The sequence below is a fragment of the Temnothorax nylanderi genome, unplaced genomic scaffold (assembly GCF_030848795.1).
Source record: "Temnothorax nylanderi isolate EJ_2023f unplaced genomic scaffold, tnyl_v1.0 TNYL_tig0209_pilon, whole genome shotgun sequence".
Classification (NCBI taxonomy): Eukaryota; Metazoa; Arthropoda; class Insecta; order Hymenoptera; family Formicidae; genus Temnothorax; species Temnothorax nylanderi.
The window spans coordinates 299,859-311,872 of NW_027249271.1; the positions used below are offsets into that span (position 1 = coordinate 299,859).

The 12,014-nt window shown below is 35.1% G+C and overlaps 1 protein-coding gene across 2 annotated transcripts in view; it reads left to right on the forward strand.

The window, feature by feature from the left end:
- Pkc53e (Protein C kinase 53E) overlaps positions 1-11,414 on the forward strand; it is a 71,589-nt gene extending 60,175 nt beyond the window's left edge. For both annotated transcript variants that reach the window (XM_071717328.1, XM_071717329.1), the window contains exons 6-14: positions 57-210; positions 747-975; positions 1,964-2,095; positions 2,186-2,359; positions 2,835-2,926; positions 3,358-3,559; positions 4,000-4,188; positions 5,739-5,879; positions 5,946-11,414. In XM_071717328.1, coding sequence (XP_071573429.1) covers positions 57-210; positions 747-975; positions 1,964-2,095; positions 2,186-2,359; positions 2,835-2,926; positions 3,358-3,559; positions 4,000-4,188; positions 5,739-5,879; positions 5,946-6,098 — 1,466 coding nt within the window. In that variant the 3' untranslated portion in view covers positions 6,099-11,414. The remainder of the gene's footprint in view (positions 1-56; positions 211-746; positions 976-1,963; positions 2,096-2,185; positions 2,360-2,834; positions 2,927-3,357; positions 3,560-3,999; positions 4,189-5,738; positions 5,880-5,945) is intronic.
- Positions 11,415-12,014: the final 600 nt, after the last annotated feature.

Genomic DNA, 12,014 nt, shown 5'->3' on the forward strand with positions numbered 1-12,014 from the left:
GCGTCTTCCTGTTCGCGAATTCTTTCCGGAAAAAACCTCGATTTGTTCGTTCGCAGTGCGAGAGGGACGAAATCTCATTCCCATGGATCCGAATGGGCTATCGGATCCTTATGTTAAGCTGAAGCTAATCCCGGATGCGGACAACGTGAAGAAGAAAACAAAGACAATCAAGTCGAACTTAAATCCAGAATGGAACGAGACAATCATTTTGTAAGTCGCTTTGTTCGTACACTAATCGAGCACCAGATTCGCATCGAACAATTAGTTTTCTTTATTCGAGAATTAAAATATTCCTCTAACGATGAAGTTTCGAGATGTTTCTTTCCAGCTAAGCTTGACGAGCTGGAACATTACGTAACTTAAAATGCTAGATATGTTTCTAATTTATTTATCGAATTAAAATCATGAAATAAAATAAACCTTATAGATTCGATTTTGACAAAATATTTTCTAAATCATAAAATATATTAAGCAAAAGATTATAGTAAATATTTGTAGTGCGTGTAATTTGTCTTAAACCTTACCAAGTTATTCTATTTTATCGACGTTGAATTACGCAATAGATTAGTAGTTCTTCAAATATAACTCATAAATAACTCTATGTCAAGTTCTCTACTTTATGACAAATCACAAGATCATCGAAGTATAGGAAAGTCACATCTTGAGATTGAGTTAGGGGAGATTGCAAGGATTACTACCTCCGTAAGATAAAAGCAGCGCTTAAGCAATCTGGCTTTTACCATTAGCGACCTCAAACCCGAGGATAAAGACAGGCGGCTGTTGATCGAGGTATGGGACTGGGATCGAACATCCAGAAACGATTTTATGGGATCCCTATCCTTTGGCATATCGGAGCTTATTAAAGCGCCTGCAAGTGGGTGGTTCAAGCTCCTCACTCAAGAGGAAGGAGAGTTCTACAATGTACCTGTTCCTGAAGAAGGCGTCGACCTCGCCGAGCTCAAAACCAAAATGCGGGTATTTACTTACTGGGCAATTTAGCGACTCGTGATTTATTTTTAAAATAAATCACTGAGAAAAAAATATACTAAAAAAAAGAAAATTTCCTTAATTTTAGTAAATTGCGAGTTTGCATACAACTGTGAACGCATTTTTTAAAAATAAGAAACTGTTTGTATTTATTTGAACAACATAATTCTTTTATAAAGGAAATAATTGATTAATTATAACAAGTATTTACTACAATGCAGTCAATGATTATTGAAATATAATTTTTATTTTTTACTAATTAGTAATTTTCCAATTATATTTATTACTTTCAACAAAATGCATTTTCTTATTAAGTAAAGAATTCATAAACTTTAAGAAGTACTTTGTACAATATAGTCAATATTTATAGAGATATGAATCTTATTTTTTATAAGTTAGCGATTTTCACGTTTCCTCAAATGTAATAAATTGCACTAAAGAAAATATTTATTTCTTATAAGTACTCTATTTATTATTTTTATAACTTTGGAAACGTGAATTTAAGCAAATATTTTTATTAAAATGCCATTTCTAAAATTAAAAGATTCGGATTTAGTATTTTAAAAATTCATTTACTATATTTCAATAACTATTACACTGTAATATAGTAAACCTGAATTTGATTCAAGTAAACGTTTCAAGAAGAAAACATTTTCTGATTTTAGTTTACTATAGTCAAATTAATAAGTTTTACATTTTAACATTATTTATTTAAATTAAGTAAATCTAATTTTAGTAAATATATTTACTAAAAGTAAGCACATTTTTTTCTCAGTGTATAAAATAAGTTAAAGCTAAGTTTGAAATAGTTTGTTTAAAATGTCTGATATAGCTTTTCGATAAAGATAACGAGGTGATTTTACATAATATTTAAAATGATATTAAAAATTTATCTGAAATGTTACTTTTTATTTTGTATTTTAAATAACGATTGTCCAGTCCCGGCATGATTTATACTTTCGTTGACTTTATTCAGAAAACTTCGGTGACGAAAAAGACACACACGACCCAGGACAAGGATGTGCCGCACAACATGGGCAAGAGCGATCTGATACGAGCTAGCGACTTCAATTTCTTAATGGTACTTGGCAAAGGCAGCTTTGGCAAGGTAAGTTTTAACAATCTTGAGAAACGGCTGCTTTACCTCGCGATCGGCCGCAATCGCATCTCCCGATGGAATCAATTAATTCAATTCAAGGTCTTGCTGGCGGAAAGAAAAGGCACGGATGAACTGTACGCCATCAAAATCTTAAAGAAGGACATCATTATCCAGGACGACGATGTGGAATGCACGATGGTTGAGAAACGTGTACTCGCGCTTTCGAACAAGCCGCCCTTCCTGGTGCAATTGCATTCTTGTTTTCAAACGATGGTACATACAATACTTTCTTTGCTCGTTCGAATTACATACATTCTTTATTTACGATTATGATTGAATACGACTTTGAATTACACATTTAATTAAATGATTACAAATTGTACGACTGTGTTTATTTCTATTTATACCTGAAATCTTTGTATAGCGCAATTTTTAAAAGAGATATTAAATACCTTGAATATATTTAGCTTAAAATTTACGAGAATTGTACTATAAACCGTAATCTATTTTAAATTGCTACAAAAATAAAACTTTCATTCATTTATCTTTTCAAAGTTTGATTCAAACGTTATCAAAATGAATTAATCCGCTCTGGTTAAGTTTCCTATTAAAATTTCCGCAATGAGGAGCGTCGAGCAAAGAGTATACAAGCTCTCTCGTATACGAACGATGCGAAACGCAATGAAAGATTAACCGAGACACTTGCTTACACGGCTTACAAAGATCCGCTTTCTGCTTTCCGCTTCAGGATCGCCTGTACTTCGTGATGGAATACGTGAACGGCGGCGATCTGATGTACCAAATACAGCAGTGTGGCAAATTTAAAGAGCCGGTGGCAGTGTGAGTATTTTAGTGTTCATGAACGTGCTCTGCTTTAACTTGCGGATCGATATCCTTAACTCTATTAAAGCGCCGTGAGAGGCGACGACGACGACGTGGGAACGCCGCGGACGGGAACTCTCGAGCGATTCACGTTGTCGAACTTTCTCAACACGTTCCGAATACGAAATGAAAACCGATTGTACCCGGGAGATGTGTCTCGTCGACGGCGGACGTACGCGCCGCCTGGCTTCGCTTTGTCGTTATCGCCATCGTCGTCGTGACCTTAATTTTTACTCGTTAACCGTGTCCGTAATGCCGTCGATTTCATTATTTTATTCCGCATTCACGGCGTTCCGCGCAGTTTCAACGTAAATCTTATTCTTGGAATCGATCTCGACGACGAGTATACGTTGGCCTTGTGCTTCAAGCGCCGCTCTCCTCGTTTACAGATTCTACTCGTCTGAAATAGCAATCGGCTTGTTCTTCCTGCATTTGCGCGGCATCGTCTACCGCGATCTCAAGCTGGACAATGTCTTGCTGGACCAGGACGGTCACATAAAAATCGCGGACTTCGGCATGTGCAAGGAGGGCATTACCGGCGACAAGACTACCAAAACCTTCTGCGGCACGCCCGATTACATCGCGCCCGAGGTAAATGTTTAAACAAAACTTGTATGACCAAGATGTTGCAGAATATTGACGCGTGAGTGATGGAATGTACTGTCATTCTTTATGAAGTTTTAAATCGATCTTTCCTTGACAGAAATGTACGGGAAAATTATCTTTTCTCACAACTGTTCTAATATCAACATTCTGTATCCCGCTAATTAAGCTTCAAATTAAAGTTTTTTGCTGAGATACAATCAACTTTAAATTGAACGATAGATGATATTACATTATTTATTTTTGCTCTTGAAGTTTAATTTGCGAGGAGCAATTTATTTTTGAAAAATGCATGTTATATTAACACGAAATTTGGGCTGCGAAAGGTCGACTTAAATATCGCAAGAAATGCGTTGTATATTTTTGGATATCCAATAAGCGGAACTTCGGTGTTGTTTTACCTGTCGGAGTTTCTCATTTCTGCGCAGATCATCCTATATCAACCTTACGGGAAATCCGTGGACTGGTGGGCTTACGGTGTTTTACTCTACGAGATGTTAGTGGGTCAGCCACCGTTCGACGGCGAAGATGAGGATGAACTTTTTTCCGCGATCACGGACCACAATGTCAGTTACCCGAAGAGTCTGTCTAAAGAAGCCAAAGAAGTTTGTAAAGCGGTATGCGTGTCTTCTATATGCCCGTATTATCTCTAGAGCTTTCTGGAATTTAAATAAGTTTAGACGCTTTTATACGGAGTCTCGAGAGATTTATTTAAATACATTATAAAGGACTTTATAAGAAAAAGTTCAGGATTTTCCTTCAGTAGAAATGTCGGGAGAAATTGGCGCAATTTCTTGAATTTTAATGTTGAATAATTAAGTGACAGTTTCTGTTAAGATTTTAATGTAAACTCTATAGATTTGTAAATACACTGCAAATCCAAGTGTTATCCCAGGTAGCAAACACAAGTCATTTTGACGTCAAATACTAGTCATGTTTGTACAAATGACGTCAAATGACCAAAAAGCGACTATGTCTTTAAAAATGACATTATACTGACGTTATTCCATAACATCATTATGACGTCTATTTTTAGTCATTTTTGGTTAGGTTAGTCTATGACATCGGCGACTAATAATGGACGTTTATAAGACGTCATTTCTTAGACCATCTAAAGACGTCATTTTAAAGACGTCTTAAAGTCGTCCAAATAAGGTCTTTTTGTAATATAACTATTTTTACTTCTTAATATTGTTTAATAAAGTAATAATAAAATAAAAACCACAAAATTAACTGCAATATGTTTGTTTAGCAACTTTATGATTGAAGTGGCGAATTTATGGTATAAGTGGATGTAGTTGCGTGTGATTATAGTTTTATGATAACTATTTCACGCAGTGTTATAGCTATCAAGAAGATTATCATTACAAGATTTTTGAACACTTTAAAGATGTACCTGTTATAGACAAGTACAGTTAATAAGGAAGCATCAGGGTGAGAAGATCGTCACTGTCCACTAGATCATCGAAGTCAAGCGACTCGGACGCGGTACTGTACTAGGATGGGTGACCGCCTTGAGAGCGGCTATACGCACATGGCATGTAACGAAACAGTTAAAAAAGTTTTTTTTTCTTAGATAAAGAAAAAAAACATTTTTTTATAAACGTTTATCAAGTAGACATTTTAACATTTTAATTTTATAAAAAACATTTCTAGAAACCGGTATGTCGTACAATGGACCTATTTTTGCCGTCAATAAGACGTCAGAAAATGACGTCAATTGTCTGTGACATTAGACCGTCATTTTAACGTCATTATGCCGCCAGTTAGTGACGTCAGGAATGGTCAGTAAAGGACCAAAATTTGACGTCAAAATGACTTGTGTTTGCTACCTGGGATTTTTACACGCATAAAAATGACACACTCGACTGAAGTTCTTTTTACATGTTTTTTCATATGTGTTATGTTAAGTTATGTGTTATTATCATTTACACGTTTAATCGTATTAAATTAAAAGTTAATACGTTCAATCGTGTTGAATAATGTGATTTAAAACGGCAAGAAATGTGTAAGAAGAGCTTCAGCTAAAGGATTTGCAGTGTAGTCCTAAAAACTAATAATAAAAATGTTTAACAAAAGTGTAGTCTATTCGAATGTGCGAATATGTGTATAATACGTCCAGCTGATTAGAAATTTTTAGCTTACGCACAAAATTCGTTTGTCGCAGTTTCTCACGAAGAATCCGAGCAAGAGACTGGGATGCGGAATGCGCGGCGAGGACGATGTGCGAAGCCACGCATTTTTCCGGCGTATCGATTGGGAGAAGATAGAGAATCGCGAGGTGCAGCCACCTTTTAAGCCAAAAATTGTAAGTATTTTCGTTGCAGATATTTTTGAAAAAAATGTCTAAAACGACTTATTCTTGTTTGTGCAGCAACATCGTAAGGATGTGAGTAATTTCGACAAGCAATTCACCTCGGAGAAGACAGATCTGACCCCCACGGATAAGCTGTTCATGATGAATTTGGACCAGACGGAATTTATGGGTTTCTCGTATCTCAATCCGGAGTTCGTGCAACATGTTTAAGCGAATATTTTTTTTTTTCTTAGACTTGTACCCATTCTTCACTTCATTCCTCGTCATTCATCTTCCTTGTTATCACTCAGGGCTCTCTCTCTCTTTTTCTCTCTCTCATCCTTCTCTTTCGCTCTCTATCAATTTCTTTCTCTCTCTTTCTTTCGCTCTATCTCCTTATCTTGGAATCTTGCTATATTCTCATGACAGAAACGAGCGAGAACCTGGGACGCTATCATTTTTGGATCTCACTAGGATTTTATGCGAGATTCTTCGGTGTATTTCTAAGGTTGCTGATCGTATGTTGCATTATTTGCGCTGTAAAGGATATAAAAAAGAAAAAGAAACGCGGTATAGATGCTGATTTATCGAATGAATCTGAAAAGCTATCGCAAGGAAAAGACGAAGCCGACGAACGGAGAAATGCGCGTGGGAAAGAAATACGGTCCCCGCAAAAATAAAATTAAAAAAAAGAGTGATACGACTGGCAAGAGAGAAATTTCAAAATCGATGTCTTCGTTCTTTGCGTATATTATTATGCATTTACTTCAGTAGTCTCTCTACTGTCGCCTTCCAGAGTATAATATATATATTGGACGAATGGATGAATATATGATTATATATACATATACATAATATATATATATATATATATATATATATATATATATATATACAAAAGTCATTTATGGTATATATTACATATAAATATATATATTATATATAAATAATATATATTATACATTATAAATTTCTATCGATATTTCGTTAATGTTGCACTTCTCGTCGGTTTAATCTTCTTAAGTAGCGGATCTTTAGAGCTGGGTCCTCAGATAGATTCTCCGGACTCACGACGGGTAAAGAATTTATTAGTGCTACGTCGAGGTCAACTCTCATATTGACACACACACAAACACATACACATACACAAATGTAAACGTATAAAAATACATTCACACATATACACACGTATACTCACGTACACACAAGCCACGTACGGCTTTTCTCTTTTTCCTTTCTCCCTTATTCATTGCTGAAGCACGAGTCTGAAGTCTTTTCTAGTTTTTTCTCTCCGTTCTTCGATGGGAGCGCGGATGCTGTTACAGGTATCATGCTCGATAAACTCGTATATATATACATTGTGTCAGTAAGTAATGACGGAACGTTTTTCGATGCGAGCCGAGGGTGCGCTGAGTCGATCGTGACCCAATGCCGATAATAAGCGAAGCGATCGCCGCATCGAATAATACAGAAACGGAATCGTATAATACAATAGTTTCACGTTTATGCGGGGAGGATCGACAATATATGAGCACCAGCATGACCGCTGGCGTGTAAAAGTTTTACGCACTCCTCGCTGATGTAATGCGCCATGCGATGTTATTCGACATAATAATGTTTTACGCGAGATGAGATAACGTTAGGAATGCTATGCGATTAACTCGTAACTCTCTACAATTACATAAAGTTTCTTGCCGCATGCTTGAACGGATTTTATCGTTTTACGTGACGTAAATTATTATTATTCTGAAATAATCCTTTTTCTCGAGGCAAATTTTTAATACGTAGAAGAAAACGTTTGTGCGCCAATGATTAATTTTGCATTGTCTGACAATCGAAAGGATCAAGGACAGCGCCTTGATCCACTTAGCGCTTTCCTCGCGCATCTTTGTAATTTACTCGGATGCGTCTTCTCTCATTGAGACCTCCCGGTTCATCTCGTCGAGCAGAGCACGATCATCGGGGAGGGAGCTAAGAGAGACTTACAATTAGTACAAGCGAGTATGTAAAAACAGAAGATACTCATGCATTGTTTTTCTCCTCGATCATGTATTCCTTTTTGTTTCGACGATCGTGGCGAGCAAAGCGACGATCAATAGCATGATTAATAATCATTATCGATTAATGCGCGAATCGATTAATCATAATTAACGTAGACGTAGTCGACGAGCTCGACACGAGCTTTCTCTTCGTTTTATACACCCGATATTAGCAACTCGACGAGCGACTCTTTCGATTTATTCGTACGACGCAGTTGCAATTGATGCGACTACGACGAATTACAAGAGTGCCAAGGCGAAAGAATGACAAAATTTTCCTGCACTTCGAGGATCTTTAGCGATGAAATATGATCGTATGTTCTTTAATCTCTATAATAAGTTCTCACAACGCGTATCGTCGCAAAGAAAGACAGTCGCAATCGCTCGTTGAGTTACGTGATATATGTACGTATAAAAATAAATATTCAAGGACGAGCTCGTATCCTCTTCCTCGTCCCATTGTTCGTCTCCTTACGTAAACAATGAATTTCCCAGATCGCCTCGATTAAACTTCATAATTTAATTCCGACGGGACTTACCCGTCACGCAATATTCTTAATGAAGAGGAATCGCGTTTGCCGATTAATAAGATTCTTTTTCCCGTACTTTAAATTAAAAAACATATCGTAATTTGTTGCGGTAAGGATATGGGCGCCCGCGCCGTTAAAGTCGCCGTCGCAGTAAAAGGATACGAGTTCGCGTTCTTCTTTACAACTTGAGACTATCGGTTATTATTGAGCATGTTGCGAGATAATAAAAGATTTAATGTAGTTCTCTGCCCCTTTTTTTCTACGGGCGACTCTTGTTCTTCGATCGGGCGACTTCGCGCAGTCTCGCCGCGAAATTATGTTCTCATCCTTCGCGTCGCGCTGTCCGACGGATAATGTCGAGACAAATTTTTGCCAGTTGAAACCGAAACTTCATCGTTCTTTCATAGTATGTAATTATACGTTGTTAATTATAATTTGCATTGTTACATTATATACGATTATATTACTGTAAGTCAATGTGGTAGTTGACATTCTAGCTCTCTGCACATCCTGCGTTCGCCGCATTCGTTCACGTCCTCGGATGTTACGATAATGCAATTCTTCGCTTACCCACACGATATTATAACAACTTTGAGAAACGTAATAATAAAAAAGTTCTGCATCCGTCAAGGTGAGAAATATACCAATTCCATGCCCACAGCCACCTGATATCGTTTTTTTTTTGCGACAGGTATAACGATATTAAATTCAGTTGTTTTGTTAAAATGCACACCTAAAATATTCCTGCACGGGGCTGCGCGATCTGTGCCCGAAATCTATTTTTGTACTAAAAAAAAAAAGAAATTGACATTCGTGAGAAGGAGGCTGTTGCTTCCTTCCCCTTTCTACGTGCGTCTAATGAATCTCTCATTGCCACAATTATGGCACCTTCTTGTAGAGTTTTTTAGTCTGGTCCAGACATTGTAAGAAGGCACCGATAAGAATAGCTGATAAGTCGCAGTCGCTGATGCATATATCTACGAGAGAGAGAGAGAGAGAGAGAGAGAGAAAGATAGTGTGTTATTAGGCCGTAAATTCGAATAAGTATGATTTTGCAAGGATTTTTTTTTATCTTAATTAGTTTGGTACGGAGAATATTTCTATTTCAATAACAATAAATTTATATCCGATTAGCAAAAATATTGTCGTTAATAAGATCTGAAAAAAATGGATTATCACCTATTAATATTTAATTCAAAATAGAGTATTATTTGAGAAATAATTTTTGTACACTTATAGAATTAAACTGGAACGAATACTATTTTTATCTTTATTTTATCATCATAAATGCAATTTTTCTTTCATAATCAAATGCGAATCCATTATAAGATATGCACGCAATCCATATTTTTTTATTTTTATGTAAACATGAAAAATTTCTTATATTCAAATTTGATTATAGAAAAGATAATGCGTTCGTATTTTATTCTCGTTTTTGTATAACCAATCAAACAATGATTAAATTGACGATAAAGTGATGAAATCTTCAATGAGAAACTGATAGTGATTTTGTAATAATTGTGCTGTGGCTTTTTTTTTTTAATAGAGATGTGATACGGTATTAGTCTTCGTATCTCTATATTGTTGATCTCTGTATATCTCTTTCCCTTCTTTTCATTCACTCTTCCTTCGAACCGTCATTTTTTCTGTCTCTCTTTCTTGATCTCTCATTCTAAGTGTTATCCTTTTTGATCTTACAGCAGGTAAGGGATAGAGTACGTTTTTATTAATATGAGATTTCGAAGGAATCGATGCAGCGAATACGCGCGTTTGTCCGTCGCGATTTCGAATGGGAAAATCCGGAAAAATCTCGTCGAATTATTTTATAAATGAGAATCAAAGGTCCGTTAACAGCGGAAAAAATCAGAAATTAAATGTAGATCTCTAATATCAACGTTATTTACTTGTTGCACATTAATAATTTTGTTGTGCATGATGAAATAATGAATTGTTTTACCGACGAAGAAAAATGATATTTGTTGAAAGCAAAATAATTCTCTTTCAGAATTATGTACTGCAACGAGATACACGTAACGCATTTGCGGTGATAAAAAATAATTATTATTTATAAAATTCAAGTTATTTCAATACAAAAATGTCTTTGCGGCTAAAATCGCGATTACACTTTGTTATAATACAATTACGCTTTGTTATAATACAATATAAGAATTTATTTCGTTATCTATAATGTCTCGTCCTTGGGTAACTTATATATCTACTTTTTCCGTAGAGATTCGAAGAAGCGCTTGAAAAGCATATCCGATCTGTAATTAACTAATACATATTATAATTTAATTAATAAAACTGCAGATGCGTGCGTACTACGCGCGTAATCGCGGAATGTAGTCGAGCAGTTGACTAGCGCATTACACTTAGCACTTAAGTTAAAGAGAGAGAGATAGCAAATAATAAAGAGAAAGAAAGAACAAAAATATATATAAGGAAGAAGGTAGAAAGTAGTCAGAGATATAGAATGTATACAAGGATAATTCCGATCGCGCGTAGCACTCTCTACTTCATTCTACCATACTGTAATAAAATCTATCGTTCTCTTGATTACGCCCATATACATATAATATACGTATTTACACATATATGCATATTTTTAAGATGTTTTGTGCATTTATAATGTCGTAATAAAAGTTCCGAATCTCTCGTGTCACGAGTTTTGTTAGAGTCCCTGCGTTGAAAGTATAATTTCAGATATTACTTAACGTTTGAATTTTTTCTCATTTTTTTTTATATCTTCCGGTAGAACGCGTCCTACTCTTTTCCTTAATACGATTTATTCGGAAAGAATTATTTCGTACATTTTATTGTAACTAATCCGAAATCTAATATCGGCATGCAACATGAAATCTCTCTGGTCTAAAAAAAAAGTGAGACCACAATTTGTAATAATACAACTTCGGAAAGTCTCAAACGTGTTGACTGTCAAAGGAAAATGTCTCTTTAAATAAATGAATATATATCCACAATTTATGTTATTTCTCTCCTTTTGATTTACATGTTATTTCGATGTGCGGTGTAATTTTTGTATAATTAAAAACTGATTTAGGCCTTTCTGTCATTAATTCGCGATATAATTTACACTTGCTGTATAAATTTATATATTGACTTAATAGCTGTTGAAAAAGACATCTTTTTATTTTAAACTTTGGTTTACATTTTTTGTCATTTGTCTTATATTAAAATAGTAAATAATTTGATTAAAATTATATGCAGTTCTGCTTATAACAATGTCGAATTTTTATTAGTTCTTATTCCTTTAATATCTATTATTTAAAATTTATAGTATAGTTGCTTGGAGAAATTTCTTTAATATAGTTAGAAGGTAGAAAATGTAGAAAGTTAAAAAATCGATATTTTTTATTTTAAAAAATAGTATGTACTTTTAAGATTTTTTACCGCGAGGCTCATGTCGAAGAATTAACGATGTTATGATTATTTTTGTTAGAATGCCTGGCACACTGTGCGACAATGTAGCCGACTCATTGTCAGTCTTTATTTTTTATGCCTTGGGCATAAAATTAACAGATCGAGTCTTCTATTTCTGTTAGTTAGTTCTTTTACAAAAA